At 41.8% G+C, this 15,988-nt stretch overlaps 1 protein-coding gene across 1 annotated transcript; it reads right to left on the bottom strand.

The window, feature by feature from the left end:
• Positions 1-1,771: 1,771 nt before the first annotated feature.
• On the bottom strand, positions 1,772-2,883 carry LOC121986635. The gene is made up of 4 exons (XM_042540589.1): positions 2,815-2,883; positions 2,549-2,728; positions 2,278-2,472; positions 1,772-1,804 (listed from the first exon to the last, which is right to left on the bottom strand). Exons 1-4 carry the CDS (start codon positions 2,881-2,883, stop codon positions 1,772-1,774), a joined length of 477 nt encoding a protein of 158 aa, XP_042396523.1.
• Positions 2,884-15,988: the final 13,105 nt, after the last annotated feature.

The following is a 15,988-nucleotide window of genomic DNA, read 5'->3' as shown; positions in this document are numbered from 1 at the left end:
GAGTATAAAAATAGCTTACCAATCTTTCTGCTACAATATTACTTGAAGGACTTCCATTGGCATGAGTAAAGCAAGCCTTGAATAATTCAACTCGTGATGGAGGGTATCCCTTTTCTTTTTCCTGCAAATATTCAAGTTCATCTCAATCTAACAAACATGTGCCAAATTAGAAAACTTTTTAAACAAGTCAATATTCACTTTTTTGTAAAATCATTGTGTTTCCACGATTAGATAACTTTTATATCTAAATTCAAGTTGTTACAGCATGTTATCCATGCATAGACTCACAATAGCTCTAGTTCTATACTATATAAACATGTGCCAAATTTTTATAGTAATTTCAATTTGGTAACTACAATAATTAAAATGCTTATTTGAGCTAGTTGGTCATGATTTGCTTACTAAATTATCTATCTTTCTTTAGTAAAAAGTGACGAATGAATGCAATTATTATTCTTGAACATTCTAGTGGGGATACTAAAACTCGTATAGAATTATAATATGAATACCCAGTGAGTATAACCTTTGATGAATCCATCAACCGTCAAATGATCATAAGCAACCTCTCTTGAAACAAATATACCAATCTTACACCGCACACAAGGACATAAAATCATTCCATTTATGTTAGCATTAGAAAATGCAAATTGTAAGAAAGACTCAACTCCATTTCTATACTCCTCAGTTTGTCTCGGTAAAACCATCCAACTCTTATCCATAACGATTCTAAAAAAAAAATTATTAAAATCAATTTAACAATATGATAAATTGTTAAATTATAAAATGCATATATACTAAATTTAACATTCATAAATAAAGAACTAAGTTACAAGTGAAATTCAAGTATAAGAACTATAGACCACAAATATAGTTTAAATGAAATTTAAAGAGACATGGGATAAGGCTTTACAAATCAAGAATGAAACATCATCACATAAGAGGATACAACAATATATGGTATCTCATAATTTACCTCACCTAAGAATAATACACAGTACAAAAGAAAAATATACAATACAAAAAAAAAAAAAAGGTAACAAGGAAAGACCTTTAAAGCTAAAGCTTCTGGTGTCTTAGACTAAAACCTCCACTCGCCTCACAGCTTCCTTCTATTCCTGCAATTGAGGTTTTAAAGTTTTCAGAATTTCCTAACGCTTGTTGATCAATGATAAGGAGAATGGTTTGATTAATTTAAGGGTTTCCAGCTTTAGCCATATCAAGAGAACAAATCAATGTTTGGAACTTTTTTTGAGTTGCTGAAGAAGATAGAAATGAGAAAAAGCTTTCAATCAAAAAGAAATGAAAGCAGTCATTAGTCAAAGCAACACTTCAGTAGGAGAGTCTTAGTGCAACGATAAAGTTGTTGCTATGTGAGTCCTCGGGTTTGAGTCACAGAAACAATCTCTTACAAAGTGCAAGGTAAGGTTGTGTACAATTGACCCAATGTGGTCTGATCCTTTCTCGAAATCCTAGATTGACGGGAACTATATGCACCGGACTGTCCTTTAGTCAAAGCAACACTTCTAATATGGGTTATATTGATAATTAAGCTAGCATATGAAATTACTAACTACTGATTTCCCTGTGTAACGATCCAGAGAAATTAAGAGCTTAGATATCATTTTTTGAATTTTAAGCATGGGCACCAATGTTGTAAGAATAAAGACACACAGACTTCATATAGCATAAACAGCACAGTGGATTTTAGTTAAATCTAGTGAAGAAAATTCTCAGTCAATACATCTCTTCTATCATGACACAGAGATTATCCTCACAATGTCTGGCTAAAACTACAGGCATCTACCTAGATATTCAGAGATCTTCAGGCATCTCACATTACAATTAATGCCCTAGACTAATGTAGGGAAATGTAGTTTATTATTGATGTATAGAAACTTTTTCATTGCAAAAAGAATTCTCAAACTGTTGGCCTTCTATTATAATGAAGATATATGATTGACTGGCAACCATGAAGCATGGAAGAACAATATCCGTGTTGAATTCTAAAATGACATTTACCAACATATAGGGATCTCACATTGCACAATTGATGTCCTTAGTAAATTAAGATAGTACAATGTAAAAAGAGTTCTCACATTGTTTGGCCTTGTTATTAAAATAAAGATATATACAGATGACTGAAAAAAATAAATGCAGCAGAGGAACATAAAGACTAAAAGGTTATCAATTAACATAAAAAAAATGAAATAATAATCAAACTGTAGATATGGAACCTGGATTAACTAAATTCCTATAAAATATTGCAGAACAGCTTACCCTTTCAGTTACTATGTTTTTAAGTTCTCGCCATTGTCCATATGCTTTTTGGTGAAGAGCATCAGCATCCCTGAATTGTTGAGGAAGAACTCTCAAAATTTTTTGTTCCTCATCATACTTCTTCCTGGCAACATTTGCATTTGCTTCAGTTCGCAGCACCTCAGTTCTAAGAGAATCCAATTCCTTCTTCAAAAGCTGCAGGCATAAAATAAGTTTTAAATCAAGATGAAAGGAAAACATTAAAAAGATTATGACAGTACAACAAAAGTACATTAAATCGCTCATCAATCTGTTCCTTTTGATCAAATGCCTCATCCATTTCAGTAATTGAGCCCATATTAGAAGTGAGTTGGCCTCGCTGTTGCCTTAACTGTTTAAGATCATGAATATATTTCTTTTCTTCTTTCAGTGGCATGGTTACATGCTGAAGATCAAATTCCATTGATTGTATCTGAACAACAAAACATGTAACTAGATGAATAAAAGGAGGAACAAACAGTCAAAACACTTTCAGGAAGGATCACCTCAAAATCTTACCTTGGCATCAAGTTCCTCAATGGACTGTACATTTTTCAGCTTGTTTAACATTAATTGGAGTGACTCCATCTATTGGAGTTTGGCACTAACTGCAGCTCTTGTAGTTCTGTCTTCAGCTTTTTCATTTTCAAATTTCTTCCAGAATTCATTACATATCACCTGAGGATAAAATAGATCAATAAAAATAAAAACTAAAGAGAAACTAATCTAATGTCCTATCGAGATTCTTTGCCTCAAAAGTTAATTAGCATGGAACTGTATGTAACTAATACCTTCTGCTTTTCAATAGAAACTTTGATAGAATCCCTTCTTTGGGTTTTCTCATTTACTTCTGACTGTGCAGTTTGTATGCTTGCTGAAAGTTGATTGTCTTATTTCCAATTATGACCATTTCAGAACCATGCATGGATTAAACAAACTCTATGTAATCATTTAAAGATTACATGAAAACGACATAAAAATGTTTTGAAATTACATCAGACACCTCTCCAAACTACAAGCAATGCAACAAGGAATTATTTGTATTGTTGGGGAATCAATCATCCTTACTTTCATGGAGGTAGGGTTCGGATTGAAAAAATTAATAGTACACAAAAACAAAAGGTAACATGTAACAAAGAAATACCTTTAAAACTTCAAATTTCTTAAACCAAAACCTCCACTCACTGTGCTGTGGAGGAATCGTGGTGGAGACGAGCGATGGTGTAACGTCCGAAAATTCTCAAAACTATTTTAGGAATATTCTATGATTTTTTCTGGAATTATTAGATATTTTTCCGGAATTTTCCGAGTAGCGGAAGTAGCAAAAATTATTAGAAAAGTAAAATGGCTTAAGCGGGAATCGAACCCGGGACCTCTCGGGTCCGCTAAACCTTTAGTTAGCCTTAGTAACCGGTGAACCCAGCAGGGCCGTGCTGAGAGGAAGGAGAATCAAATATATTTATAATTGAGTTGGGCCAAAATACCCACTTAATATAAATAGGAAAACATAAGTTGGTTTGGTTTATTTTTGTGTTGGTTCGGCAACTTCTCCTTCACCCTAACCTCACCGACGCCACCTCTCCCTCTCCTCCCTCTCTCGGCGCCAACCACAAGGAAGACCTAGGGTTCTCTCCCTAGGGCCCCAAGGACATCTTCCGACGATAACTCCGGCACGAGGACGCTCTCCTTCGCGAGGGGAACGCTTAGACGCGAGAAGATCGTCGAGAAGTCGTCTCCACTGGAATTCTAGCGAATAGAATTGTAAGGAAATTAGCGTACCAGGTAAGAAACCCCTCACCTACAGTATAAGTAGCTCTCGCGTGTTTTCTTTTATGCATTAGATTAGTTTTATTGAATTTTGTCAGCATATAGTGTGTATTTTAACTCTTCTCACAGATTTAGGGATTAGGGAGCATCTCTAGATGGGCCGAGCATGTGTATCCTCTGTAGATAGGGGTTTAGACGCTGCTGGGTGCCTAGAGGTGGTCTCCCTGATCGAGAGGAGAGTTAGAGAGCGCCAAATGCTCGATAAAATGCCTAGCACAGCCTTATGATACAGTGGGCATTTAGTTAAATGCCATAGAACATGTTAATTAGCATGATCAATTTTTATTTCAGCTTTTACGAGACTAGATGTCCAAATGGGTGGGCTCCCACAGTCGCCTCTAGGTTCAGACAACCTAGTTCTAGGTTCAGATAACCTAGATTCAGCAAAATAGTATTAGCTATTTCAGTATTTTACTTTTCAGTGGCACTGTACTGGATTAGATATCCATTGGGTTGGGCTCCCATAGTCGTCCCTAGGTTTAGCTAACCTAGTAAACCCTACTAGATTCGGAACTTGCAATCCCGGGTCTAGTTAGGGATGCGCGCACAGCAAGTACAGTTGCTAGGGCCCATCAGCAGCATGTTTAGTATTTTCACTTACTATATATATATGGTTTTCAACCTTTCACAAATTAGTTCGTGAATTCAGTACAGTCCTAGCAGTGGCTCAGTATTAGCTTAGCTCAGTTTTTAGTATCAGCTTAGTTCTTCATTGATACCATGTGATTGATATCATGTTCAGCTTTAGATATGCCATGATTGTATGCTTATATGCCATGCCATGTTTAGTTTATTCAGTATACTTAGCATATCCTTTCAAACAGCATGATTTAAAATCATATTTGCATTGTATGCATGTTTTAGTGAGGTAGTTGGTTTCTTACTAAGCTTTTTAGCTTACAGATACTATTTTCCTTATACTGCAGATATAGGTAAAAGGAAAATGGACTAGCAGTGGAGGCTGGAGGTCAATGCAAATTAAGATGTGTGTGGAAGGAACTGGAATAAAGATCCTAGGGATCTAGTTTTATTTTATTATGCATTAGAACGTGTTCAGTATGCATTAGTACTTATAGCAAGCGTTATCTTATGATTCTGTTAGTTAGCATGAGAACAGTTTAAAACCTTGTTAGTTTTGGTTTCCATATGTTTACATGCCATGAATTAGTATTCTATGCCTTAATTATGTTTAGTATGTTAGTCATTACCTAGTAGAATGTTTCTCTTAGCTTTTATAGTGTTGTGTAATGACTTGGGCACGCATCAGTGCTGATATCAGGGGCCTGATACGAAATCAGAAACCCCTGATCGGTCAGCAGACCGATCAGGGAGTCTCTGATCGGTCGGTAGACCGATCAGGGACCTGGTTTCTACGAACAGAAGCTTTCTGTTCGTTCCCTGATCGATCCGTGGATCGATCAGGAGCTGGGTCGCGAAAAAATGGCTCACTGATCGGTCAGCAGACTGATCAGTAAGCCACTGATCGGTCTCATTGACCGATCAGGGACCAGCTGGATCGGTCGGCAGACCGATCCAGCAGCGTACAGGATTGCAGTGTAGTTTATGGATCGGACGGTTGAACGATCCGGAGTTTCCTACCGTGCCAGTATCAGTAGATCGGTCTGTGGATCGATTCGAAGTTTATTATCAGTTGTAAACACCTCCCCTAGCATGTGTACAACTCCTAGGTACACCCAGAACACTAAGTTAAACATTACAGCATTTAGTTCAGTGAAATTTTAAATTAGCCAGTTTTCATTCCGCATTAATAGTCCAGCACAACATAATGTAGCGATCGGCTTCGCAGCCTAGCTAGTAGGAGGCGGGTCGTTACAGAGTGGTATCAGAGCAGTGTTCCATACTTCCTACACACACATCAGCATTGAACCTACAACTTCCAAGTAAGAATACCTCTACTTTATTTATGCTTTCTGTTTCCTTGTTATAGATCATGTTTATAAATTAACTGCTGCATGATAGTATGTGATAGTATATAACATGATAACGATAGTTATACAATTATGATTGTAATAGTTATTCATGTTCTGTCCTCTATGTCTTTAGCAATGGCACGAGGACGCCCAGCTAGAAGGACACTAGATACTGAGCCCCAGCAAGAGGCAGGCAGTTCAGTGCCTCCTCCCGACCTTACAGCATTAGTGGCTCAGTTACAGCAGCAGCTAGCTGAACAGCGACAGGAAATAGCCACCTTAAAGGCTAATCAGCAGAGTACCCCCACAGTCACCCCGGAACCGAACCTGACGACTCCAGAAGTCTTAGAGGTTCCACCAGCCCAGCCTACAGCGCCAGCGCCAGCACCAGTACCAGCCTATCTGATCCAGTGGCAGCGAGTCAAGCCAGAGAACTTCTCAGGCACTAGTGAACCATGGGATGGACAAGCCTGGTTTAAAACACTGGAGAGCACGATGGAGCTTCTGGACTGGCCAGAACACGAGAAGGTGAAGTGTGCCTCCTTCTGCCTGACAGGAGACGCACGCATGTGGTGGGAAAGAATCAGAACGAAGCGCCCAGTGAACCAGATGTCATGGGCTGACTTCGAGAAGGAATTCTTCGAGGAGTTCTTTCACATACGGGGTACGAACCGCCACTACGACGAGTTCACTGAGTTTCGTTAGGGCAACCTTTCAGTTGAGGAAGCCGTGAAGAAATTGAACAGGTTGGCTCGTCTATGCCCAGAGCTAGTCAGCACAGAGAAGGAACGAATCCGGTTGATGCTCAAGATGCTGAGGCCAGAGATAGCAGTGAACGTGGCTGGTGGCATACATAGGCCACAAACCACAAAGGAGTTAGTGAGCAGTGCCTTGACCACAGAGCATTACCAGAACAGCATAAAGCAGCAAAAGCAAGTCTCCTCAGAGTCCAAAGGCCAAGGAAACTCTCACACTCAAAAACAGCAAGGCCACAGCTCTAACTGGAAAGGGAACTCCAACAGCAAGAGCAAATCAGGGAGTGACCCAAAAGGAGGACCATCTAGCAAGCGACCCAGTTATCCAAAGTGTGCTACTTGTGGGAAATTCCACCCAGGGGTTTGTCGCAAGGGCACACAAGGATGCTTTGAATGTGGACAAGAAGGGCACATGGCCAAGCAGTGCCCGAACAAGACCGGTCTTCCTCAGCCACAGCAAATTCAGTATTCAGGCCAGTCAGCTCAGTTATATCAGATGCAGGCCGCTCTAGAAGGTCCACTTATCAGCCATGGCAGATTAGAAGCCCCTCCAGCGATGGCGAATGCGAGGATCTACTCACTCACCAGAGAGGACGTAGCCAATGTCTCGACAGTTGTCACAGGTCAGATTAGCATTTTACAGTATAGTGTTACTGTTCTATATGATACTGGGGCAACCCATTCATATATAGCCAGGATGTTCTCCAAAAAATTAGAAATACCCCCAGAGGTACTCAGTGGTCAGTTTTTAACGGCACTACCTTCAGGAGAGATCATGGCATCCACGCACTGGCTCAGAGCAGTGCCGGTCATTATAGCAGACAGAGAGCTCTTTTGTGATCTGATAGTGCTAGAGATGACCGACTATGACGTTATCTTTGGAATGGACTTTCTGATCAGATACGGTGCTACCATAGAGTGCCGTAAACAGAAAGTCATCTTCCAACCTGAAGCGGCAGTGCAATTTGAATATAGCGGGGAACCAAAGAGAAAGGCCAAGAAGTTTCTCTCAGCTATGAAAGCACAGAAGCTACTGGATTCAGGATGTACAGGATTCCTAGCACACGTAGTCAACGCCAGCCAGGACAAGAACCAACAGCTAGTAGAGGTTCGAGTCGTATGTGACTACCCAGCAGTCTTCCCTGAAGAGTTACCAGGCTTAGCACCAGACAGGGAGATTGACTTTGAGATAGAGCTCATTCCCGGTACAAACCCTATCTCCAAAGCGCCTTATCGCATGGCTCCAGCAGAACTGAAGGAACTTCAGGAGCAACTACAGGAGCTGCTTGACAAGGGTTTCATACGCCCGAGTCATTCACCATGGGGAGCGCCTGTATTGTTCGTGAAGAAGAAGGATGGAAGCATGCGACTGTGCATAGACTACAGATCACTGAACCAAGTCACGATCAAGAACAGGTATCCCCTTCCCAGAATCGATGACCTGTTCGACCAGCTGAAGGGAGCAGTAGTGTTCTCTAAGATAGATCTCAGATCAGGTTATCATCAGGTAAAGGTTAAAGAAAGGGATATACCCAAGACAACATTCAGAACCAGATACGGACACTACGAGTTCGTAGTCATGCCCTTTGGCGTGACCAATGCTCCAGCTACATTCATGGATCTCATGAACAGAGTATTCAGGGAGTATTTAGAAAAGTTTGTTATTGTGTTTATCGATGACATTCTTATTTACTCAGGAACTCAGGAGGAACACTCAGAGCACCTGAAACTAGTATTGCAGACCCTTCAGCAGAACCAGCTATACGCCAAGTTCACGAAATGTGAATTTTGGCTAGATCAGGTGTCCTTCCTGGGTCACATCATCTCAAAGGATGGTATTATGGTAGATCCTAGCAAGATAGAAGCAGTAAGTAACTGGAAGAGACCTAAGAACGCCAGCGAAATCAGGAGCTTTCTGGGATTAACAGGATATTACAGAAAGTTTGTAGAGGACTTCTCCAGGATAGCCTCCCCACTGACAGCTCTTACCAGAAAGAACAGGAAATTTCAGTGGACAGAAGACTGTGAGAACAGCTTCAGAGAGCTAAAAAGGAGATTGACCAGTGCTCCCATTTTGTCTCTACCAGACAACACCAGCAGCTTTGACATCTATAGTGATGCCTCTAAGTTGGGACTAGGAGCAGTACTAATGCAAAACGGCAAGGTGATCGCCTATGCCTCCAGACAACTCAAGGATTATGAGAAGAATTACCCTACTCATGACCTTGAGCTTGCAGCAGTAGTGTTCACTCTCAAAATTTGGAGACATTACTTATATAGAGCTCAGTGCAGAGTGTATACAGATCATCAGAGTCTGAAGTACTTCTTCACTCAGAAGGATCTGAACATGCGACAGCGCAGATGGCTTGAGCTGGTTAAAGACTACGATATAGACATCCTCTACCATCCAGGGAAAGCCAATAAGGTAGCCGACGCACTTAGCAGAAAATCCAGTGCTACCTTATTATCTCTTACAGCCATGTCACCGCCCCTACAGAAGGAGATCGTAGATTTCGGTCTCGAACTCATCATTGGACAGCTCTCTACTATGACCTTAGAGTCTACCTTGCTTGGAGATATTCAGTCAGCTCAGGAGCAGGACCCTGAAATTCAGAAAATCAAGCAAGGGCTAGCAGAATCAGAAAGTAGAGAATTCAGAGTGTCCGATAGTGGGGTGTTGTATTTTGGTGACAGACTCCGTGTTCCAGATCAGGAGGAGCTACGGAGACAGATTTTAGATGAGGCTCACAAGACTCCCTATGCGATGCATCCAGGTTCCACCAAAATGTATCAAGACCTGAAGAACCATTTTTGGTGGCCCGGGATGAAGCGAGACATCGCCAGATATGTTAGCATCTGCCTCACCTGTCAGAGGGTCAAGGCAGAACATCAGCGACCAGGAGGAGTTCTGCAGCCTATACAGATTCCAGAATGGAAGTGGGAGGATATCTCTATGGATTTCATAGTGGGACTGCCCAGAACCACGAATGATTTTGACGCCATCTGGGTAATAGTCGACAGGTTGACTAAATCAGCCCACTTCTTAGCTATCAAGATATCCTACTCCATGGAGAAGCTAGCTCAGTTGTATCTCCAGGAGATCGTCAGACTACATGGAGTCCCACGAACCATCATTTCAGACAGAGACAGCAGATTCACATCACACTTCTGGGAGTGTGTACAGTCAGCGTTGGGCACTAAGTTAAAGTTCAGCAGCATTCCATCCTCAGACAGATGGTCAGACGGAGCGAGTAAATTAGGTACTCGAAGATATGCTCCGAGCGTGTGCCCTAGACTTCAAGGGAAGTTGGTGCAAATATCTGAGCTTAGCAGAATTTGCATACAACAACAGCTATCAGGCCACTATTGGCATGGCACCTTACGAGGCTCTCTATGGGTGGAGGTGTAGATCTCCAATCTGCTGGTATGAGAGTGGTGAACAGAAAGAACTAGAACTTCAGACAGATCTAGTAATAGATACCACAGCAGCTATACAGCAGATCCGCAAGAGGATAGAGACAGCTCAGAGCCGCCAGAAAAGCTATACTGATACACGGCGCAGACCCTTAGAGTTTTCAGTCGGGGATACAGTGTTCCTCAGAGTAGCTCCCATGAAGGGAGTGATGTGTTTTGGGAAGAAGGGCAAACTTAGTCCCAGATATGTGGGACCATACCTTATCAGCAGAAGAGTGGGCAAGGAAGCATATGAGCTAGAGCTACCCCAGGAAATGTCAGCTGTCCACAACGTATTTCATGTCTCTATGCTGAAGAAGCATACCCCAGATGCCACCCAGGTGATTGAGCCCCAGTCGGTACAGATCCGCGAAGACCTCAGCTATGATAGATAATAGACCGAGCAGTTAAGAAATTACGGAACAAAGAAGTACCATTAGTCAAAGTTATTTGGCACAGTCACACAGCAGAAGAGGCAACTTGGGAGACAGAAGTACCCAGAATTATTCTAAGTTCGAGGACGAACTTTTTAAAAGGTATGGGGGATTGTAACGCCCGAAAATTCTCAAAACTATTTTAGGAATATTCTATGATTTTTTCTGGAATTATTAGATATTTTTCCGGAATTTTTCGAGTAGCGGAAGTAGCAAAAATTATTAGAAAAGTAAAATGGCTTAAGCGGGAATCGAACCCGGGACCTCTCGGGTCCGTTAAACCTTTAGTTCGCCTTAGTAACCGGTGAACCCAGCAGGGCCGTGCTGAGAGGAAGGAGAATCAAATATATTTATAATTGAGTTGGGCCAAAATACCCACTTAATATAAATAGGAAAACATAAGTTGGTTTGGTTTATTTTTGTGTTGGTTCGACAACTTCTCCTTCACCCTAACCTCACCGACGCCACCTCTCCCTCTCCACCCTCTCTCGGCGCCAACCACAAGGAAGACCTAGGGTTCTCTCCCTAGGGCCCCAAGGACATCTTCCGGCGATAACTCCAGCACGAGGACGCTCTCCTTCGCGAGGGGAACGCTTAGACGCGAGAAGATCGTCGAGAAGTCGTCTCCACCGGAATTCTAGTGAATAGAATTGTAAGGAAATTAGCATACCAGGTAAGAAACCCCTCACCTGCAGTATAAGTAGCTCTCGCGTGTTTTCTTTTATGCATTAGATTAGTTTTATTGAATTTTGTCAGCATATAGTGTGTATTTTAACTCTTCTCACAGATTTAGGGATTAGGGAGCATCTCTAGATGGGTCGAGCACGTGTATCCTCTGTAGATAGGGGTTTAGACGCTGCTGGGTGCCTAGAGGTGGTCTCCCTGATCGAGAGGAGAGTTAGAGAGCGCCAAATGCTCGATAAAATGCCTTGCACAACCTTATGATACAGTGGCCATTTAGTTAAATGCCATAGAACATGTTAATTAGCATGATCAGTTTTTATTTCAGCTTTTACGAGACTAGATGTCCAAATGGGTGGGCTCCCACAGTCGCCTCTAGGTTCAGACAACCTAATTCTAGGTTCAGATAACCTAGATTCAACAAAATAGTATTAGCTATTTCAGTATTTTACTTTTCAGTGGCACTGTACTGGATTAGATATCCATTGGGTTGGGCTCCCATAGTCGTCCCTAGTTTTAGCTAACCTAGTAAACCCTACTAGATTTGGAACTTGCAATCCCGGGTCTAGTTAGGGATGCGCGCACAGCAAGTACAGTTGCCAGGGCCCATCAGCAGCATGTTTAGTATTTTCACTTACTATATGTACATGGTTTTCAACCTTTCACAAATTAGTTCGTGAATTCAGTACAGTCCTAGCAGTGGCTCAGTATTAGCTTAGCTCAGTTTTTAGTATCAGCTTAGTTCTTCATTGATACCATGTGATTGATATCATGTTCAGATTTAGATATGCCATGATTGTATGCTTATATGCCATGCCATGTTTAGTTTATTCAGTATACTTAGCATATCCTTTCAAACAGCATGATTTAAAATCATATTTGCATTGTATGCATGTTTTAGTGAGGTAGTTGGTTTCTTACTAAGCTTTTTAGCTTACAGATACTATTTTCCTTATACTGCAGATACAGGTAAAAGAAAAATGGACTAGCAGTGGAGGCTGGAGGTCAATGCAAATTAAGATGTGTGTGGAAGGAACTGGAATAAAGATCCTAGGGATCTAGTTTTATTTTATTATGCATTAGAACGTGTTCAGTATGCATTAGTACTTATAGCAAGCGTTATCTTATGTTTCTGTTAGTTAGCATGAGAACAGTTTAAAACCTTGTTAGTTTTGGTTTCCATATGTTTACATGCCATGAAATAGTATTCTATGCCTTAATTATGTTTAGTATGTTAGCCATTACCTAGTAGAATGTTTCTCTTAGCTTTTATAGTGTTGTGTAATGACTTGGGCACGCATCAGTGCTGATATCAGGGGCCTGATACGAAATCAGAAACCCCTGATCGGTCAGCAGACCGATCATGGAGTCTCTGATCGGTCGGTAGACCGATCAGGGACCTGGGTTCTGCGAACAGAAGCTTTCTGTTCGTTCCCTGATCGATCCGTGGATCGATTAGGAGCTGGGTCGCGAAAAAAAAAATGGCTCACTGATCAGTCAGCAGACCGATCATTAAGCCACTGATCGGTCTCATTGACCGATCAGGGACCAGCTGGATCGGTCGGCAGACCGATCCAGCAGCGTACAGGATTGCAGTGTAGTTTATGGATCGGTCGGTTGAACGATCCGGAGTTTCCTACCGTGCCAGTATCAGTAGATCGGTCTGTGGATCGATCTGGAGTTTATTATCAGTTGTAAACACCTCCCCTAGCATGTGTACAACTCCTAGGTACACCCAGAACACTAAGTTAAACTTTACAGCATTTAGTTCAGTGAAATTTTAAATTAGCCAGTTTTGATTCCGCATTAATAGTCCAGCACAGCATAATGTAGCGATCGGCTTCGCATCCTAGCTAGTTGGAGGCGGGTCATTGCAGATGGAGGCCGGCGGCAGTGGCGACAAGGATGCGTGAACGTGGGTGAGAGGAGTGGTGACGGCGAGAATGGGTTATGGTGGAAAAAGGGTGAGGAGCAGCGATAGAGATGATGAGTGTGGGGGAGAGAAGTGGCGACGATAAGAGCAGGTTAGAGAGGAGAAAGGGAGAGGAGGTAGCGGCGCTTGAGCGGATCTGAGCGGTGACTGCGAAAATTAGGGATTGTCTGCAAGAAGAAACAATCGGCGCTTGAGGGAACAGAAACCTCGATCTGGCAAAATCTATAACGCGGCTGTGGAATAAAATACACGAATAGGTTTTACTTTAAGTATGTTATATGGTGACATTATTAAATTTTGTCACCATATATAATCTAAAATGATATTTTAATACTTAAAATAATCTCTTTTGATATATGTTATTATAAAATATTTATAATGACACTAAAAATTAAATATCATAAAGAAAGTGTCATAATAGATCATATTTCTTGTAGTGGGGGTGGTAACCCTAGGTAGAAAGTCTAGTTTGTCTAGAGGGTCAGACTGGCATCAGGTAACTTCTCCTGAAAGAGTAGGTAAGGACGCGTTCCTCGGAAGAGGGAACAATAGACATCGGTTCAACCTAGGGTTTTCGGTCGAAAATCCGAAATTAGAAACGGATAGTCCGTGACTATCAAACTTTCATATTATTATGATTATTGTGTGTGCTAACTTTGTTTTGCAGGATATGTGGTTGGTTTATGGACTAACATGTTTTGAAGAGACAAAGGAGCAAGATTAGCCTCGGATGAACAGTACTCGAGGCGCCCTCATGGAGCTTGAGGTGCCTCGGGTGCAAAGGAGCAGAGTTTGCGCGTAGTGGAGCTGGAGGCGCCCTCATGGTGGCTTGAGGCACCTCAGACAACATTGGAGGCGCCTTCAAGGCTTATGGAGGTGCCTTCAACAGGATAGACACAGACTTCTTCTCAGCTTATCCACGCGCGGCTGACTCGGCGGAGGCGCCCTCAAGGGGCTTTGAAGCGTTTCCAACAACCCTTATAAGGAGCACTTGACCAACAGCTCAAGACAATAGTTCCCAAGCGATCCTTCTTCCGTGTACTGCTCAAGAGACGTTCCAGAAGTGATGTAATAAGTCACTGACAACCCGGAGCTTCAGTTTTATGTTCTATTGTTGTTGGTATAATTTCTAGTGCACTTAATTGTAATATTCAATTGTACTCTTTTGTGATAATATTATAGTTGTTGCCCACAGTAAGCGATCAACGATCGCGAGTCTTGGAGTAGGAGTCGCCCAAGGCTCCGAACCAAGTAACCACTTAGGTATTTCTGTGTGTTTTGCTTATTTCCACTACATTACTCATCGAATTTCGAATACGAAACAAGTGAAAGCCACAAGCACTATTCACCCCCTCTAGCGCTTTCAATCCAACACAAAATAGAGGTGGTTAACCCCTATTAGTAGTCTACCAGTGCCCTAACTTGTAAAGAGTTCTTGTGAGAGTTGTGGTGAGGTTTCTCCACCCACAAGGAGCTACGTGAGCTAGCCGGAGGTCTTCTAGGGAGTAATCCACCGAAGGATAGGGATCATCCCCCTTACAGACAGCCGTGGAGTAGGAGCCTTATCTCCTAACCACATAAATTGGCGTGTATTGGTTTGCTTGCTTATTATTGTCTTTAGTTTTCATATTTGTAGTTAATATTAGATTTCCGCTGTCTATACTAACATACATAGGAAGCGAGGATTTGGAGGTGCCATCCATTCAACCCCTCTTCTAGCCGGCCACCGATTCCCTACAAGTGGTATTAGAGCGAGGTCGCTCTCAGTCGAACTAACCACCGAGGAAGCAAAGATGACCGGCTTGATAGATTCGCCAAAGTTCGAAGGAGGAAGCTTATGGGACATTACCTATTGGATGATGAAGATGGAGATCTTTTTCGACACGGATTGGGACACCATGATGGTGGTAAAGGAACTGTTCGAAGTCCCGAAGGATAAGAAAGGGAAGACGCTCCGACCATGATATTGGACGGAGGAGCAAACCACACGATGGAAGGAAAATTCAAAGGTAATATCTATTTTAATTGATATGTTGCCTTCTAATGTGATGACTTGTGTAGGTGAGTATGAGAATGCTCACGATTTGTGGAGCAAGATAAAGAAGGTTCAATGGGAAGAACCTATGCCTACACAAGAAAAAGGGCCCAATGAGATAAGCTTAGTTGCTCAAGAAGAGGAGGTGAAGTAACCGGAAGTTGAGTCATGCTCAACATCTGAGGAGGGGAAAGAAGATGAGGCATCATCAACATCCTCAAGAATTGAATGAGAATTCAAGATAAGTGAATAAGAAGAAGAAATCTTGGAAACCAACTTAGTGAGCATCTCCACTGAAGTGATGTCAAAGGACCATATAATATGCATCGGGTGCAATGAGAAGGGACACTACAAGAGTAGATGTCCATTGGGTAAGAAAGAGGTAAATCCTAAACCCATTCAAGTTAATTTAAACACTAACAAGGGTTGTAGGAATTAAGAATCCCAAAGAAGGAAAATGTGAATCGTATGCTTCACATGTGGGGAGAAGGGACATTACCACAAGAAGAGGGAGATCAAGAAGTTGGAGAAGAAGAAGAGAAGCTCAAATCAAGGGGGAGCTTCAAGGGTAAGGGAGGTATACCCTAACTTGAAATATAATTCAAATTCTTTTGTTCCCATTCATGCTAGGAAAAATAATGATA

The sequence above is a fragment of the Zingiber officinale genome, chromosome 5B (assembly GCF_018446385.1).
Source record: "Zingiber officinale cultivar Zhangliang chromosome 5B, Zo_v1.1, whole genome shotgun sequence".
Lineage (NCBI taxonomy): Eukaryota > Viridiplantae > Streptophyta > Magnoliopsida > Zingiberales > Zingiberaceae > Zingiber > Zingiber officinale.
This window is presented reverse-complemented; position numbering and strand designations above follow the sequence as displayed.

Coding starts and splice junctions, on each gene's coding strand:
- LOC121986635 (XM_042540589.1), bottom strand. CDS start 2,883: ATGGAGTCACTCCAATTAATGTTAAACAAGCTGAAAAATGTACAGTCC. Junction 2,729..2,814: donor TTGAGGAACTTGATGCCAAG/GTAAGATTTTGA, acceptor TTTGTTGTTCAG/ATACAATCAATGGAATTTGA. Junction 1,805..2,277: donor AAAACATAGTAACTGAAAGG/GTAAGCTGTTCT, acceptor CTGAATATCTAG/GTAGATGCCTGTAGTTTTAG.